The 18,280-nt window shown below is 42.7% G+C and overlaps 1 protein-coding gene across 5 annotated transcripts in view; it reads right to left on the reverse strand.

Moving 5' to 3' along the window:
* The window catches only part of SUN2 (Sad1 and UNC84 domain containing 2), a 63,544-nt gene that overhangs the window by 22,477 nt on the left and 22,787 nt on the right, over positions 1-18,280 (reverse strand). For all 5 annotated transcript variants that reach the window (XM_056523883.1, XM_056523885.1, XM_056523880.1 and 2 more), the window contains 7 exons: positions 16,762-16,839; positions 15,819-15,912; positions 14,812-14,882; positions 13,688-13,830; positions 8,288-8,497; positions 7,822-7,899; positions 5,483-5,526 (listed from right to left, as the gene is read on the reverse strand). In XM_056523883.1, the coding sequence (XP_056379858.1) occupies positions 5,483-5,526; positions 7,822-7,899; positions 8,288-8,497; positions 13,688-13,830; positions 14,812-14,882; positions 15,819-15,912; positions 16,762-16,839 (718 nt within the window). The remainder of the gene's footprint in view (positions 1-5,482; positions 5,527-7,821; positions 7,900-8,287; positions 8,498-13,687; positions 13,831-14,811; positions 14,883-15,818; positions 15,913-16,761; positions 16,840-18,280) is intronic.

Genomic DNA, 18,280 nt, shown 5'->3' on the forward strand with positions numbered 1-18,280 from the left:
GTGAGGAGGTTAGAACTGTCCAGAAACCTTGAAACAGTCGTCACGAGAACCAGAGGGTCCTAGATCCAGGAATAAGTTGAGGGACTGTGGGGTCCCACACGAGAAGCGGCTAAGCAAACCCAAGCCGGGGCGAAACAATGAATAGGGAAACCATCTCGGAGACCGAGATATGTAACTGCCACCTGGAAGATGGCAAAACGCAAAGAAGCCGAAGCAGAACATCAAGGGAGAGGGTCCTGAACAAGTCTGGGACCACCATGAAAGAAGTTGCATATCCCATGAGGGAATGGCGGGCAGAGCAACAAACAACGCGAGCACCGAGATCACTGCACAGCCCAAACACCCTCAGACACAAGGGACGAGAGGCTAGGCAAGGCCAAACAAGCATCGGATCCCAGCGGTCAGAACGGACTTGATGACTCCAAGGAGCCCAGAAGGCAAGGCACAGAGAGGGAGTCAGAAGGGACTCAGCTCCGGTGTCAGTCCAGCCGAAGCAATAAGGCACATAAATTGAAGACATGATTTGGGCGAGGGAGGTCACCCACCAGACTTTCGTCCAGGCACAAACAACTGACACCAACCCCAGAAAGAGGATGGACATGCCGCATCGAGACTGATGCAGAAACCTCCCGGATGTCGTCTAAGCAAGTTACCCTGAATGTATGAGGGTCACAGTAATTAGGTGTGAAACCACACCAGGATTGCCAACACCCCACGCAGAAAAAACAGGGGGGAGGCAACGTGAACCCCAGGAGAGCACCAGCCGCAACTAAGCCAGTCCAGCAGCACTCTGCCGGAAGTGTGAGGATGATGGCAGGGATAGGAAGAATAGGAGAAGAGCGGCGCTGCCGAGGCCGGAAGGCAAACCCGGACCTCCCGCATGGCAGGAGTGAAATGTACTATTGATGTACCAATGCTCTGCCACCAACAAAATAAACCATCCAATACAAGGAGAGTGGAGGACGACGGCTGAAAGAACAAAAACAGGAACAGTGTCATGCCTGCAAAACTCCCTGTAGGAAGGAGAAGCAGAATGGCTGAAATCCGGATAGCCAGCAGCCCACCAAGCAACCCTGAGGCTGGTAACGGAAGGGGTCATCGAGATGGCTGGACACGCCATAGGAGGGATATAGAAGATCACCCAGAAGAAAAGAAATGCAATGACCACAAGAGAAAAGGTAGGCCACCTACAAAACCTGCCCAGAAGCCAGGGTGCGAACAATGACTGCATGATTAAATAGCAGGCATCGTATAGTAGGCAATAGAAATAGGTAGCAAGACCACTAATGCCCATACCATGGAGAAAAATGTGATGGATGAACCAGCTGGAGCAGTAGAGTAGCCAATCTCACCATGATGCCTTTTCTGGGAAGGGAAATGTGAACCCTTAACTAGCCAGAGTCGGAATCCAGTAAGCCACGACCTGGGTACACCGTCACTCCACTAACGACTGCGAACGACTCCCCCCATGGAAGGAGGAAGAGAAAAGGCTACAGTGACCCATGCAGGTACTCCACAAACCTGCCCTTTCTATAAAAAGGGGGGAGTATGCTGGCTGTGAGAGTCGCAGCAGGTAGTCCACAAAATACTGCCCCTAGAAAACCACTGATCCTTCACAAAAGGAAGGTGGGAAAAAGGACGCCATGACTGTCCAGAGCCCGGAGAATACACAGGAAAACTCTACAAAGCCCCTTGTACCAGTAGCAGGACACTAGAACCGCTTCCGTGAAAGAGGTAATCATGGCATAGGCTTACGGCCAGGACAAGAGCAGACACCACTGTACACCCATGGGAAATCACACATGACAGCGATAAAGCAGTCGCTGCTGCTGGCAAAGGTGGTACATTGCACCTGGAGGGACAGTCATTGGACACCTTCCACAGGTAGTGGGGGACTTGTATCTCAGCTGCAGTTTGGCAGACAGCACACTCCCCCGGTCGTGATAGAGAGTGCTCAGCACATGCAGGATCACCCCATCAGCAACTCCCACGTGCAGTGGGGCACCAGAACTGCTAGTGCGGAGACAGTTATGGGACACCGACAGGCCACCGGACTGACTCCTACAGGTATGACGCTGGGGCCATGAGGGGTCTTGCCCAGAGCAGCAGCAATGGTGGCCGAGGAGCTGGGAACAGTGTGTAGGACCCCAAGAAGGTAGAGGAGAAAGGGAGAGGGAATGTAGTACATACTCACCCGCAGACCTCATCTTCCTATACTTACCCTAAAGTCTTCGGCCAGCTAAAAACCCCGCTGCATCACACCAAGCTGCCATAGCCAGGCGGGCAGGGGCAAGTGGGGGACCTGGACCCAGGGTACTACCGATAGGCGCTGGCTGTTGGTGAGAAGGGGTTAACGGCCCATACTCTATGCACCATGCCCCTTCATCGCATGTGGGAGATAGGTAGCGCCATGCTCCTGTCGCCCAACCTAGAAAAATAACAAAGGGGAAAAACCTTAACTTAACATCCCTAGCTAGAAAATAATAAAACAGAAAAGACCAGGTCTGGAGAGAGCTCCAGACCTGTGTCTGCCTCCTACAGACACTAAGCTAAAACTGATTAGCTCAGTGCCTGTGGGCGGGTATATCCTGCTGGGAGGAGCCGACTTCTTTTTCTGCCTAGTGTCAGCCTCCTAGTGGACAGCAGCATAATACCCATGGTCCCTGTGTTCCCCAATAAGGCGACTGAGAAATTTGACTATTTGCCAACAGCAACCTTTCAGTCTCTGAAAAATTAAAGAAGCAATCTGATTGGCTGCTGCACTACTTTTCCTCTACACAAGTTTTGATAAATCTCCCCTTATGTGTATGGTATTACAACCTGACTCCATTTATTTCAATGGAACTGTGCTGCAATACTGCACACAACCTAAGAACAAGACTGGAACAGTTTTTTGTTTAGTTTTTTAAAGAATTTAGCTGTTTTTCTAATCTTGATTACCCCTTTAACCCGATAACGACCATGGACGAGTATAAACGTCCAGGTTCCGGCACCTGGACGTCTATACTCGTCCATTATTCTCGTGGGTGCTGCCCAGTGCACCCACGAGATCGCGGCACGGACTCGGCTGTATCACACAGCCGGGACCCTGCTGCACTGCCAGGACCGAAGTAAACTTCGGTCCCGGCAGTTTTAACCCTTACAGCCGCGGTCGGAAGTGCCCTCTGTCTCCTCTGCAGCACCCCGCATCGCGATCGCGGGGTGCTGTGTGTGGCCGCGGCCTGCCACACTGCCGGGAGTGAAGTTCACTTCACTCCCGACAGTTTAACCCTTACAGCCGCGGTCAGACGCAGGACCTATATTTACGTCCTGCGCCGGCTCTTGCGATATGAAGCGGGATTGCGCCGCGATCCCGCATCATATCGCGTCGGTCCCGGCACTCATCAACGGCCGGGACCCGCGGCTAATATCACACATCGCCGATCGCGGCGATGTGCGGTATTAACCCTTTAGAAGCGGCAGTCTAAGCTGACCGCCGCTTCTAAAGTGAAAGTGACCCGGCTGCTCAGTCGGGCTGTTCGGGACCGCCGCGGTGAAATCGCGGCATCCCGAACAGCTTACAGGACACCGGGAGGGCCCTTACCTGCCTCCTCGGTGTCCGATCAACGAATGACTGCTCCGTGCCTGAGATCCAGGCAGGAGCAGTCAAGCGCCGATAACACTGATCACAGGCGTGTTAATACACACCAGTGATCTGTGCAAGAGATCAGTGTGTGCAGTGTTATAGGTCCCTATGGGACCTATAACACTGCAAAAAATTTTTTTTAAAAAGTATTAATAAAGTACCACTTTCCTAATAAAAGTTTGAATCACCCCCCTTTTCCCATAAAAAAAAAAAACAGCGTAGAAAAAATAAAATAAATAAACATATGTGGTATCGCTGCGTGCGTAAATGTCCAAACTATAAAAATATATCATTAATTAAACCGAACGGTCAATGGCGTACGTGCAAAAAAATTCCAAAGTCAAAAAAGCGTATTTTTGGTCACTTTTTATACCACTAAAAAATTAATAAAAAGTGATCAAAAAGTCCGATCAAAACAAAAATCATACCGATAAAAACTTCAGATCACGGCGCAAAAAATGAGCCCTCATACCGCCCTGTACGTGGATTTTTTCCAGAAGTACGACAAAATCAAACCTATATAAGTAGGGTATCATTTTAACCGTATGGACCTACAGAATAATGATAAGGTGTAATTTTTACCGAAATATGCACTGCGTAGAAACGGAAGCCCCCAAAAGTTACAAAATGGAGTTTTTTCTTCGATTTTGTCGCACAATGATTTTGTTTTCCGCTTCGCCGTGAATTTTTGGGTAAAATGACTAATGTCACTGCAAAGTAGAATTGGTGACGCAAAAAATAAGCCATAATATGGATTTTTAGGTGGAAAATTGAAAGGGTTATGATTTTTAAAAGGTAAGGAGGAAAAAACAAAAGTGCAAAAACTGAAAAACCTTGAGTCCTTAAGGGGTTAAAATACTCACTGTACCCCCTAGCGAATACCTTGAGGGGTCTAGTTTTTAAAATGGGGTCATTTGGGGGGGTGTTCCTATGTTCTACTACCTTTTAAGTTCTGCAAACCTTGCCTAGCACATAAATAAAGATGTACTTTTCAAATTTTCAAAATTTTCAAAATTTCAAGTTAAATTGTTAGGCTTCTGACTAATTTAAAATGTTAATTAAAAACAAAAAAATGACGTCAAAATAAAGTAGACATCTGAAAGAATAAGTTTCATAAACTATTTGGTCAGTAAGTATAAATATATGCAAGCTATTAGTGTTAAAATAGCAAAAAATTTTAATTTTTTGTAAAAATTTCATTATTTTTTGCATTGTAAAAAAAAACTACAAATGATAATCGGCTTACTTTTACTATGTACATGAAGGACAACTTGTGACAAAAAAAACTATGTCAGAATTATCGTGATTGGCAAAATGTTACCAGAGTTATTCTCTAATAAAGACAGACATCCCCGACTTGAAAAAACAGGCCTGGTCTTTCAGGGGCGAACAGGTTTATTTGTATTGGTCCTTAAGGGGTTAAAGAACCCTGAAACACGACTAGGGGAGATCAGCCAAACCAGAGAATTCAGAGTTTTGGTATTTCAGCCACACACAACAGGGTTCTGGTCAGGTGGTTGAGAAGTCCTAAACTATATGATGAGTCTTGGAAGCAGCTCTTGGAATGAATTGCGTCTGCTTACAGAGACCCAGATGGTGTGGAGAGTCATCCCTGCCTCAGCACTTGTGTATGCAATCACACAAGGCACTTAGGGAGCCATCCACTCATCATATATACTATCCATATGACCCAACCCAGTAGTAGCTGTCCCTACTAACTTCAATGGAGTTAAGCTGTAATACAACACATACCATGCCACAAGGTGTAGTGCTTTTTTTTTGGGAAAAAAAAACTGTTTTTTTCAAATTCTTTCAGTGGATGGACTGACTACTTTTTCAGAGCATCTAAAAAAATACCTTTTGACTTCTGTTTTAAGCTGCATAATCTGGTCTTCTATAGCCTAAAGGTAAAAAAAAAAAACATAGCAATGAATCCTTCGAATACATCAATATGAATTCCCAACCGTTAAATATTAGAACAGATCCCACTGTGAACATAAAACAAAACATAAAAGTAATATTATAAAAATAGTATACATGTAAAGTGACAAGTTTTAATCATGGCTGGTGGGGAAGACAGAAGCCACCCGGAACCACCCCTATGACTTGTGGTTGAGGCATTATGAAAGTGATGACAGGTCCCCTTTAATCTCATAGGTTGGGCCTCAGGGGCTCCCTTTTTTAGCACAATAAAGGGGCCTTAGGACAGCTACAAGCGCCCCGTGCTCCTTCATTGTTCACACAGGAACATCAGCTTATCTGTACAAGTGGCTGTGCTTGGTACTGTAGCTTGTCCTATTTACTTTAGTGGCAGAATCAGGTAAGCTCACCAGTACAGATGAGCAGTTGTGTGAACAATAGACAAAAGGGTGCAACGCCTTCATTGTACTTATCGATGGGGCTCCTGAACGTCAGGCCCAAAAAATCAAAAATTGATGCCCTTACAATAGGCCAACAAATGATAATGTCTTAAAAGTTGGAGGAGTACTGCAGCCTTAGACAAGTTATCCCTTATCCGCAGGATAAGTGTCTGATCGCAGGTGAGTCCGACCACTGGGACCCCCCGCGATCTCCCATACGGGGACCTGGAACTGCCACGGCTCTGCACAGCTAATGCTTGTGTCGTCGACACAACACAGGAGATTGCGGGGGTCCCAGCATTTGGACCCCCCTGTGATTAGACACTTATCCCCTATCCTGCAGACAGGGGAAAAGTTGTCTAAAGCTGCAGCACTCCTTTAAGATCAGTGGGGTCTGGCCACAGGATCCTTCACCAATTTCCAGAAGGGGGACATATGATATTGTAAAGGTTTCTCTGTCCAATACTCTTTAAAATACCGAAATGCAGCAAATAGATTAACCCCTTAACGACGCAGGACGTATATTTACGTCCTGCGCCGGCTCCCGCGATATGAAGCGGGATCGCGCCGCGATCCCGCATCATATCGCGTCGGTCCCGGCGCTAATCAACGGCCGGGACCCGCGGCTAATACCACACATCGCCGATCGCGGCGATGTGCGGTATTAACCCTTTAGAAGCGGCGGTCAAAGCTGACCGCCGCTTCTAAAGTGAAAGTGAAAGTGACCCGGCTGCTCAGTCGGGCTGTTCGGGACCGCCGCGGTGAAATCGCGGCGTCCCGAACAGCTGATCGGACACCGGGAGGGCTCTTACCTGCCTCCCCGATGTCCGATCGACGAATGACTGCTCCGTGCCTGAGATCCAGGCAGGAGCAGTCAAGCGCCGATAATGCTGATCACAGGCGTGTTAATGCACGCCAGTGATCAGCATTAGAGATCAGTGTGTGCAGTGTTATAGGTCCCTATGGGACCTATAACACTGCAAAAAAAATGTAAAAAAAAAGTGTTAATAAAGGTCATTTAACCCCTTCCCTAATAAAAGTTTGAATCACCCCCCTTTTCCCATAAAAAAAATAAAACAGTGTAAAAAAAATAAAAAATAAACATATGTGGTATCGCCGCGTGCGTAAATGTCCGAACTATAAAAATATATCATTAATTAAGCCGTACGGTCAATGGCGTACGCGCAAAAAAATTCCAAAGTCCAAAAAAGCGTATTTTGGTCACTTTTTATATCATTAAAAAATGAATAAAAAGTGATCAAAAAGTCCGATCAAAACAAAAATCATACCGATAAAAACTTCAGATCACGGCGCAAAAAATGAGTCCTCATACCACCCCATACATGGAAAAATAAAAAAGTTATAGGGGTCAGAAGATGACATTTTTAAACGTATAAATTTTCCTGCATGTAGTTATGATTTTTTCCAGAAGTGCGACAAAATCAAACCTATATAAGTAGGGTATCATTTTAACCGTATGGACCTACAGAATAATGATAAGGTGTAATTTTTACCGAAATATGCACTGCGTAGAAACGAAAGCCCCCAAAAGTTACAAAATGGCGTTTTTTTTTCGATTTTGTCGCACAATGATTTTGTTTTCCGTTTCGCCGTGCATTTTTGAGTAAAATGACTAATGTCACTGCAAAGTAGAATTGGCGACGCAAAAAATAAGCCATAATATGGATTTTTAGGTGGAAAATTGAAAGGGTTATGATTTTTAAAAGGTAAGGAGGAAAAAACGAAAGTGCAAAAACGGAAAAACCCTGAGTCCTTAAGGGGTTAAAAAAGGAGTTTACTACACAAGACATTACTCTAAGGTGGTGTGTTACTTACCTTGGACATGTGACTTATTTTCTGATGGATGTCCTGAAGACTATGCTCTTGATCTTCTTTAACTGTTGCCATTTGAATCTAGGATATACACAATAAAAAAAAAAATCCATTCACATTACAATAGTCTGCTGTTTTTTTTTTTGTTTTTTTTTTTAAAGTAAGCGCCCATTCACACTGCAGAATATCCACTCAGAGAAATTCTGTATGCAGCAGCAGCAGCAGCTTAAGGACCGCTTGGACATATGCTGTCTCCATTAACAGAAATGCATTTCCAAGTGGATTACACTGAATTAATAAACATGTTCATTCTTTCGGAATTTGAATTTGTGAGAATTTAAGATTGAGCAGTGCAGAAGAATCCCATTGAAAACAATGGAAGGCTGCTGCACTCAAATTTCTAAGCAGAAATTAAGGGCTCCGAAATTTTAGTGTGAACTGGCCCCTTAAAATAACCAGAATGCTTTACCTTTGTTCTGGCTGCACCTTCTTGCAGGATGACTTCCCTTAAAGCGGCATCCTTCGATGTAGATAGATCTTTAAAGACTTGGACCACCTCATCTCGACTGAGGCCACTGACAGCTTTTGAACTTGTTTCCCCACGCTTCAGCAACTTCTGCTCATTTTCTAGACCTTGAAACCTCTTTTCTAGAGATTCCATGCGAAACACGAATTCATTCTTAGGAACCAAAAAAAAAAAAAAAAATGCACATTAAACATTTATAGCAGAAATACAGCTTTTTTGGGCTATAAAACGAAAATAAATACAATTTAACGCAAAGGGTTTGTCACATGAATACAACTCCTGTCTATATTCAGTGTTGCTGTATTAGAGGGGGGGGGGGGGGGCTTGCTTGGAGTGTAAAGTTGTATGCATAGAGAAGTTATCAGATTTACTTTTGCAAATGCGTCCGAATTTTACTCTTATTTACACCAAGATCGGCATTCATGTCTTAACAACATTCAAGTGTGTTAGACTCTTTCTTAACACATGTGCCAATCTAGTTTAAAATGGGTTTTCCTGGCTAAAATGTCTTAATAGTCTATCCTCAGGATAGATCAGGTGATTAATATCTGATTGGTGAGGTGCGGTCACCGGGACAATCAGCTGTTTACCTAAACCAGGGAGTCTGCATTTACAGAAAACAGAGCCAGAAGCAGACAGTGCCATACATTGGGTAGTGGCTGTGACATCCCCTCCCACTGACATGAATGGATGGGGTGTGGCGTGACGTCACAAGGAGACTTGGCGTTACGGCACGTCCCCAGTCCCGGAAACAAAGAACTTTCCGAGTGTCCTTTAAGTAAATAGTTCAACTCAGCCCAAAAGGACTGAGCAAAAAGTCCACTTTTTATCCCTCACTTGATTAAAACTTAACTTTTAATTAAACAATAAAGTGGGTATACAGAGCTATAAGTGATTTTAAAAAATCCAGCATGTTAGCACCACATGTATTAGTGTACTTGTTGTCCCTAGGGACCAACTGAATATAGAAATCTATTCAGCGCATCTGCAGAATGCGCTGATTAAGGGTGCTTTTGCTGATATTTAAAATACTAACACACTGTCCCTCCTAACATGTTTCGCCACCAAAGTGACGTCTTCAGAGGTTAGGGAACAAGGAGGATATATACCACCTGTCTCTGGCTCATCCTCCTTTTTACAGTTAACACCGCTAGCACACCATCCCGTTGCGAATATAGCACCACCAGTTTCGGTATCAACAACAGCCACAACGGCTATGACTGGTTCGGTAGCCACTGGCGTAGGAGCAACAGCAGCAACTCCCTCTTTTTTAGGGATGGGAATAATATCTCGGGACAAGATGATGGGGCCCAACATGTTTTGACATCTAGGACCCAAGATTTACAGATTTATAATTTATCCTCACATCAACTGACTGAGAGCCAAATAAGGGTGTTACAGAAAGGGTTATCATTTACCCCTACACCGAGATTCAAATCCTTTGAATGGGTTAAAGATATTAATTTGTTTGGGAGGAAATTGGCTCTACATAAGGTTCACTTAAATTTGTCAAGAAATGGGATTAATAATGATCAAAGAGAAAGAGAAGCCATTCAAATCTTGGAAGAGTTAGAGAGAGAAAATGAGGAAGGAGTGGTGATGGATCCACCCTTCTCGAGTCTACGTCCTAGATCGACGATGACTCCCAGTCTATCCCAATTCTCGAACATTGACACATTTGTAAACATGGTCTGTCAAGAAATAACAGAATTACAACCTAATACTAGACTTGATAATCTAATGGAAGAAGAGAAAAGAGCATTAAGAGAATTGGCGAACAATGACTCCCTTGTCTGCAAACCAGCGGACAAGGGAGGTAACATTGTTCTTCTAGATAGAGATGATTATAAAAGGATGGTAATGCAGTTATTGGATGATAGATCCACCTATATCATCCTTCCCAAGAACCCTATGGAGGACTTCAATGAAGAATTGAAGACAATATTAATAACAGCGAAAAGTGAGAATTTGATTTCAGAGGATGAATTTAAAGTTCTGTATAACCCTACACCAACTATTGCAACAATGTACGCACTTCCTAAGGTGCATAAGAAAACCCGACCTGTTCCCGGTCGTCCCATCGTTTCGGGAAATGACAACCTGACTCAGGGAATCAGTTTATACGTGGATCAATTCCTTGCACAATTTGTAACAAGTCTACCGTCTTATTTGCGGGATACCAAAGATGTAGTTACGAAACTACAAGAATTGACGTTTCCAGTAACAACACTTATTGCTAGTTTGGATGTGGAGTCCCTGTATACGAACATCTCCCATGATTTAGGAATTCAAGCCACTGAATACTTTTTGAACACTAGGGGTACTCACCTTCACCGTCACAATGAATTTTTGTTAACACTTTTACGTTTTTTACTTACACATAATTTCTTTCTATTTGATCGTAAATTTTATTTTCAGATTAAAGGCACCGCAATGGGCACGGCTTGTGCACCTAATTATGCTAATTTATTTTTGGGGTGGTGGGAGAACACGATAGTTTTTTCTGAGTTTTCTGATTTCACCAATCACATTTTATTTTGGGGGAGATTTATCGATGATATTTTGATTTTTTGGGATGGCACTATCACTGAATTTAATTCATTTGTAACAGCATTAAACACAAATAGTATAGGTATGAAATTCACTTCGGAAATTCACACTAACACGATCACTTTTTTAGATTTGGTTATATCACTTGATTTAGATGGGACAGTACATACCAACATACATAGAAAAGAAACGTCCACTAACAGTTTTCTTCACTGGGATAGTTTCCACCCCCCTCCCCTCAAAAGAGGGATACCGATAGGCCAGTATTTACGGGCTAAGAGAAACTGTTCCAGTGAGGAGGCCTTTCAGAAGGAATGTAAGGAGCTGTATGAGAGATTCCCGAGTCGAGGTTATCCCAAAAAGTGGCTCCATAGAGCCTATGCCAGAGCGAGAGCGACACCACGTAGTTATTTATTGTCTAATCAATCTAGAAGTACTAATGAATCTGGAAAGGTCATACGCTGTATTGGTACATATGACTCTAACAATAATCAAGTGGTAAGGATATTGAATAAATTTTGGCCCTTACTTATGAGTGATATGGACCTCAGAGAAGTATTACCCCAAAGACCAGCAATAACGTATCGCAGAGGACGAAACGTGAAGGAGTCTCTTGTTCATAGTTTCTACTCTGAGAACAATATGCAAATGTGGCTGAAGTCACCAACCACTGGTTCTTACCCCTGTGGAAGTTGCACTTTTTGTAAGTTTATGCCTAGAACAAAAGAATTTACCAATCCGGTGGACAATAAGAGCTATAAGATTCAGACCTTCATAAATTGTCAAACGACTGGGGTGGTGTATGCGGCCCAGTGCCCATGTCCGAAATTATATGTGGGTAAAACTATTCAACAACTACGGAGGAGAATATCCAAACATCTGAGCACAATTAACACCCATATGGATACCCCTCTGTCCAGACATGTTAGGGAAGTTCACAGCGGTAATGTTACCTTGTTAAAATTTTGGGGCATTCAAAAGTGCAATTTAGGTCCACGACGGGGAAATTTGAACCGTAAACTTCTCAAGGAAGAAGCATTTTGGATTTTCAAATTGAAATCTAGAAGCCCATTAGGTCTGAATGAGGGCTTTACATTTTCAGCCTTCCTGTAAAGCAAGACATTTTTGTAAAGTGAGACATACCTCCAGCAGTGACAGTTTATCTATACTAATATGTGTATTGATAATAGCATTGATTGTTGAGCTACGCCCACAATACATTATGACAGTCTCCCTTCCTGTTTTTCCACAATATATATAATTTTCGTTTTGTTTTATGTGTATGAAGATTATGGATTCTATTTATTGCAAATTTCACTTGGACTACTTACCTTACAAATGTGGAAACATGCTTGCATTTGAGGTATACTCTTTGATACATACTTTGTATGTTTATACTTTTATAAACCATTGAGTTTGCTATATTAATCCCTTCACACTGCAATTTGATTTGTGAAGGTCCACCCAGGATTTATTGCCGGCCAGCAACCAATCCTTGAATAAAGGTCCAGTATATAGTATGAGGCATACACACAATAAAGGTAGATGTATATGGGATATTCGGCTTATTACCACTATATTTAGTATTGTATATGGAGCCTCGTTAATCTTAATCCTAATTCTTTGTACACAATATTTTATAAGTAAATCCTATATGATTGACAGTTGCCTGCCTTCCCCCCTTTCTTTATTGGGATATACTTACCTAGTAATGGATCCAGAATTGTAAAAGGAATAATTATATTGGTTCCGATACAATGATTAAACAGAACTTTTGTAGGTTGGATTTAAGCCATTATTAGTGAGTACCCCTTAAACTTAGTCTTCCCCCATGCATGTTAAATCTGCAGTCACTACCCTTCCAGTTCTAAGTTTTCCCGCATGCGCGTTTTCATTCCGGCCACTACGTTCTACTTTCTAAGTTTTTTCGCATGCGCGATTGATTGGTGGACGGGCGCATGCGCTAGCTTACGTAGTGACGTTGTTTGTTTACAATTCAGAGCGCAAGCGTGGTTTTTACACAGGCGCATTAGGGACCTGCCGTGATTCAGCGCAGAAGGAACCGGAACTGATGGAGTTCCGTGAGTGGCAATGAATTGACCTATCAGATTACAGTTGGGGAAGATAGACAGGTAATTTAACGTATACCTTGGGAGGTAAGTACCTGCCCAGGTGTCATTATTGTGATTGGCTAATCTAATAATCCTGGCAATTGGGTAGGTGAACTGCCAATCTTATTGATAGTTCCCTATTGGAGGGTTAAATACAGGAAGGGGCTATGACCTTGGTAAGGGAGGTTATATAAACCCTCTACGCGGCGTTCTTATAGCCATTGTTCCCTAACCTCTGAAGACGTCACTTTGGTGGCGAAACATGTTACGAGGGACAGTGTGTTAGTATTTTAAATATCAGCAAAAGCACCCTTAATCAGCGCATTCTGCAGATGCGCTGAGTAGATTTCTATATTCAGTTGGTCCCTAGGGACAACAAGTACACTAATACATGTGGTGCTAACATGCTGGATTTTTTAAAATCACTTATAGCTCTGTATACCCACTTTATTGTTTAATTAAAAGTTAAGTTTTAATCAAGTGAGGGATAAAAAGTGGACTTTTTGCTCAGTCCTTTTGGGCTGAGTTGAGGTATTAAATAAACATATGTTTAGTCCACCCCTCACTAGGGTCATTGATCCTTGTGATCATTATTTTTGAGTTTATCTTTAAGTAAATAGGACACTGGAGAATCCTCATATAGTACATCAAAGTATTTAGACTGTACTGTTATGTCACAAACCTGTAATAAGAGAGGCGGGTCTTGTGATCCTGTTTCCACTTTCCTTGGAAAATCACTTTTAGTAGGCTTTTCTGTCCCAAAAAAAGTTGCCTTTGGGACAAACAAGAAGTTCTGAAGGCCAAAGGGATAGAAATACCACAGACCTGAAATAAGGATGTTCAAAAAATAAAGACATGTTAGTAAATAAACACCCTGTGGAAGGAATTAAAAAACATGAAGCTTGTGAAGCTGTATATTATAGAGTAGGGGTTTCCCAAGTTAGAGACTGATCACGTATCCACGGGATAAGTAATATGTGTATGACCGGTAGAAGCCCAACCACTAGGACCCACAGAGATTACAATGTGGGGCTCATTTCTATTTACTTGTAAATGGATCGGTGATCAATCATACACAATGCAAACCGATTCAGTCTCTACGGGACTGATGGAGACAGCTAAGTACATCGCTCAGCAGTCCCACAGTGAGTGAATGAAGCAGAAGCTACTCCTTTTACACAGGGATGACATGGGACATTCTTGTGATCATTTAAGGATAGGGGATAAGATGTCTGATTGCGGGGGTCCAGCCGCTGGGGACCCCCGCGATCTCCCTGCTGCACCCGGCCTTTGTTTAGAGCGTTGGGTGCAGCACCGGAGGCTTGTGATGTCACGGCCACGCCCCCTCAATGCAAGTCTATGGGAGTCTCCCACAGATTTGCATTGAGGGGGCATGGCCGTGACGTCACTAGAGGGGCGTGACCGTGATGACACGAGCCTCCGCCCTGCATCACCAGTCATCCTGCATGGAGTTAAGTTCGCAGCCGAGAACGCGGGGGTCCCCAGCGGTGGGACCCCAGCGATGAGACATCTTATCTACTATTCTTTGGATAGGGGATAAGATGTCTAGGGCTTAAAAAAAACCTTTAATTTCATGGTATTCAGAAGACTAATCTATCACGTGATTACATATTTAGAAGTATTAAACAGCAATACTTGAATATATTCACTATCCAGCCCATTTTTTCAGCAGTGCAGTTTGTTTTTTCTATTTTATGGCTGTTAGGGATTTTGTACCATCCTTAAAAAAATAAATAAATACACACACACAAAAGCAAAATTGAAGAATACATCTATGGTACTTACCTGTTGCTATCAGTGCTAGCAATAATAGGAGCAACAGAATCTGCATCACTTTCTTCAGAGCACTGTAATGCCTGTAAAAAGTATTTGCTTTTGTCAATCCCATTTGCTTTGTACCTCCCAATAAAATTCATATATTAAAATATATTAAGACAGTCTTCAGCATGCTGGGAGTTGGAGTTTTCACAACAGCTGGAGACACCCTGGTTGGGAAAAACTGTATTAGGAAAACCCAAGTAAGCCGAAGGGTTTGTTCACAAATTTTGCAGAAATTCCGTGTCTTGCAGAATTCTTTGGGGGGGGGGGGGGTGTTCCACATTTGCGGAATTTGCACGGAATTTGTGCTGAATTTTCTGCAGAGCTTTCTTCAGAATTCTGCAGGATTCCCCATAAATCCATTTATAAAGATGACCACATGGTGTTACTAACATGAAAATTCCACGCAAATTCCACTCAAATTCCGCACTTTCCGCAGAAATTCAACCTCCACCGACTTCAATAGGATTCTGCAAAATTATCAGACAAGACTTATATTTTTGCAGAGTGCAGAATTTCCGCTGCGGAAATTCTGCTATGTGACTGGGATAGCGGAATCCCATTGAAGTGAATGGGCAATTAATATCTGTGAAATTCCGTATGGAAATTCTGCTATGTGAACATACCCAAAGGCTGTCCAGACATGCTGGAAGTTGTAGTTTTGGGGGGCACCCAGTTTTGGAGACATGTATTAAGAAAACCCAAGAAGCAATAAACTTAAACAATAGGTAAAAAAAGCCTTCACATGGTGATGTTACTGTTAACAAAAACAAAATACATAATTTATTGAATTATAAATAAAATAGTTTTAATGTGTACAAAACCATTTTATTGGGAGAACATTTATGTAATAACCTGTAATTTAGAGCAGCATTCTTTGCAAGTTTTCTGGAAAGAACTAGAAATACATGGTATATAGCAGCTTAAAATTCCCAAATTATCAATCAACTTTGCATATAATTTGCTTGCCTAACCTGGTTAGGATAAAGACATCCAGCAGGGAAGCAGAGGTTGTAAGACGATACCATGTTGTACCAATCCACCAGTACAATAGTCCAAATGCGCGACCTGCAAAATTTAAGTGAAACTTCAAATCATGTGTGCAATAAATTATTTTGTATACAGTACATGCTAACATACCTGAGGAGTTTGCTCTAAAACTGCTAAAATGCCATGTAACTTCAGTTATTTTCTATAGGTAAATAAAAGTTCTACTGAAAAAGTTTCAACATGGTTCTATTTACTACAGTTTTAATGCCCCTTTCAGTACTGTGTATCCTGACTATATTGGGGGAGATTTATCAAAACCTGTGCAGAGGAAGAGTGGTGCAGTTGCCCATAGCAACCAATCAGATCGCTTCTTTCATTTTCCACAGGCCTCTAAAGAGGCCTGTGGAAAATGAAAGAAGCAATCTGATTGGTTGCTATGGGCAACTGCACCACTCTTCCTCTGCACAGGTTTTGATAAATCTCCCCAAATTGTCTTTATAATTTTTTTGCAGATCAATTGTTAAATCAACCATACAACACCCAATAAGTCTTGTGTTCCAAGAAAAGTAAGTATATACAAAACTCTTTGCATGTTTTCCATAGGCTGTATCCCCGGCTCTCCATTAGAGATGCATGAAGGGGGCGTGTTGGCCTCCGTTTCATGTAGGGGGTCGATACAGCTCCATGCATGGGAGAGTCAGGGTGTTGAGCAGGAGGGTCTTAGCAGTCGGACCCCCGTGATCAGACACTTTTCCCCCATCCTTTAGATAGGGGATAAGTTGTATTACACTGCAGTACCTCTTTAAGGTTTGTTATTTTTCTTTTGGAAGCCCAGGCACAATGAAAAAATAAAATAAAAGCAAAAAACACTGGATAACCCCTTTAATATCAAGCCAATGTGTCACTAATATTTTAAAATGACTTTACCTGGGAAGGAAAATATGTGATGAATCCATTTTCTCCACTGAGATAAGTGACTTTGATCTTTCTGGGAGTGGGAATGACCTGGAGGAAGAAATAAGATTTTTCTAGACAGATCAGACCTATAAGCGTACTACATCAACTTTAATAAAACAATTGTTCACCCTTGAATATCATAGGATTTTCTTTTTTTAGCTGTTAGTAGATTGTAATTGTGAATAAATAAATATATATATATATATATATATATATATATATATATATATATTTCTAGCAGTTACAGCTCCATTTTTGGATTACTTTACAGACATAGTTAAAGAAGATATACCATGGGAAAAAACGTAACCCCTTTCCAAAGGACAGGGATAAGTTTTAGATCGGGGGGAATCCGACTGCTGCATAGGGGATACATTTTTCCTCATAAAACTTCTCCTTTAAAGAAGCACTAAGGAGTTTTTTCGGCTCTGCACAGGTCACAGAGCATGCATAAAAAAACTCTCATATAGAAGCCACAAGAGTCCCCTTAAGTCTATTGTTACTATGCCCTATAGGCCTTGCAGTAAAGTCTATCACAAAATGCTGATAAAAACAGCTCAAACAAGATGGCTGCCTTTGTAACGATGTATAAAAAAATTACAATCGGGAAACAGAAACATGGTTTAGCAACTGGTTTTAATCAGTAACAATAAATAAAAAATGTAGGTGATGCATTCCCTTTATGTCCATAATAATGTACTAAGATAAAATGTTAGTAAATAATTATGTACTAAACCTTCAAACCTCAAATAAAACTGCACCGTTTGCACCCAGACTTAAAAGTCGGATAAACAAGAAGCTGGTGGATCAATCGGAAACAATCATTAAAACCATCTCTACCCTGAAAGATGGAAAGCTCAGCAGCTGATGGCCCAGCAGGGATCCTGAGGTCAGGCAGATGCTTGGCGTCCATTAAAGTGTACCTGACGTTAGCAAAAACTTTTGATATAATGTAGATAATACCATTATATGTATATTTACAATATACATTGGTTAAAAAAAATTGTATATTTTTGTCTCTACAGTTGTTGTCTGTGTGTCTTTGTGAGGAGTTCAAATACATGAAGTGTGGGTGGACAAGCAGGGCTCTGCGCACCGAGGACAAGCAGGGCTCTGCGCACCGAGGACAAGCAGGGCTCTGCGCACCGAGGACAAGCAGGGCTCTGCGCACCGAGGACAAGCAGGGCTCTGCGCACCGAGGACAAGCAGGGCTCTGCGCACCGAGGACAAGCAGGGCTCTGCGCACCGAGGACAAGCAGGGTTCTGCGCACCGAGGACAAGCAGGGCTCTGCGCACCGAGGACAAGCAGGGCTCTGCGCACCGAGGACAAGCAGGGCTCTGCGCACCGAGGACAAGCAGGGCTCTGCGCACCGAGGACAAGCAGGGCTCTGTGCACCGAGGACAAGCAGGGCTCTGCGCACCGAGGACAAGCAGGGCTCTGCGCACCGAGGACAAGCAGGGCTCTGTACACTGAGGACAAGCAGGGCTC

The sequence above is a fragment of the Hyla sarda genome, chromosome 6 (genome assembly GCF_029499605.1).
Source record: "Hyla sarda isolate aHylSar1 chromosome 6, aHylSar1.hap1, whole genome shotgun sequence".
NCBI classification, from domain to species: domain Eukaryota; kingdom Metazoa; phylum Chordata; class Amphibia; order Anura; family Hylidae; genus Hyla; species Hyla sarda.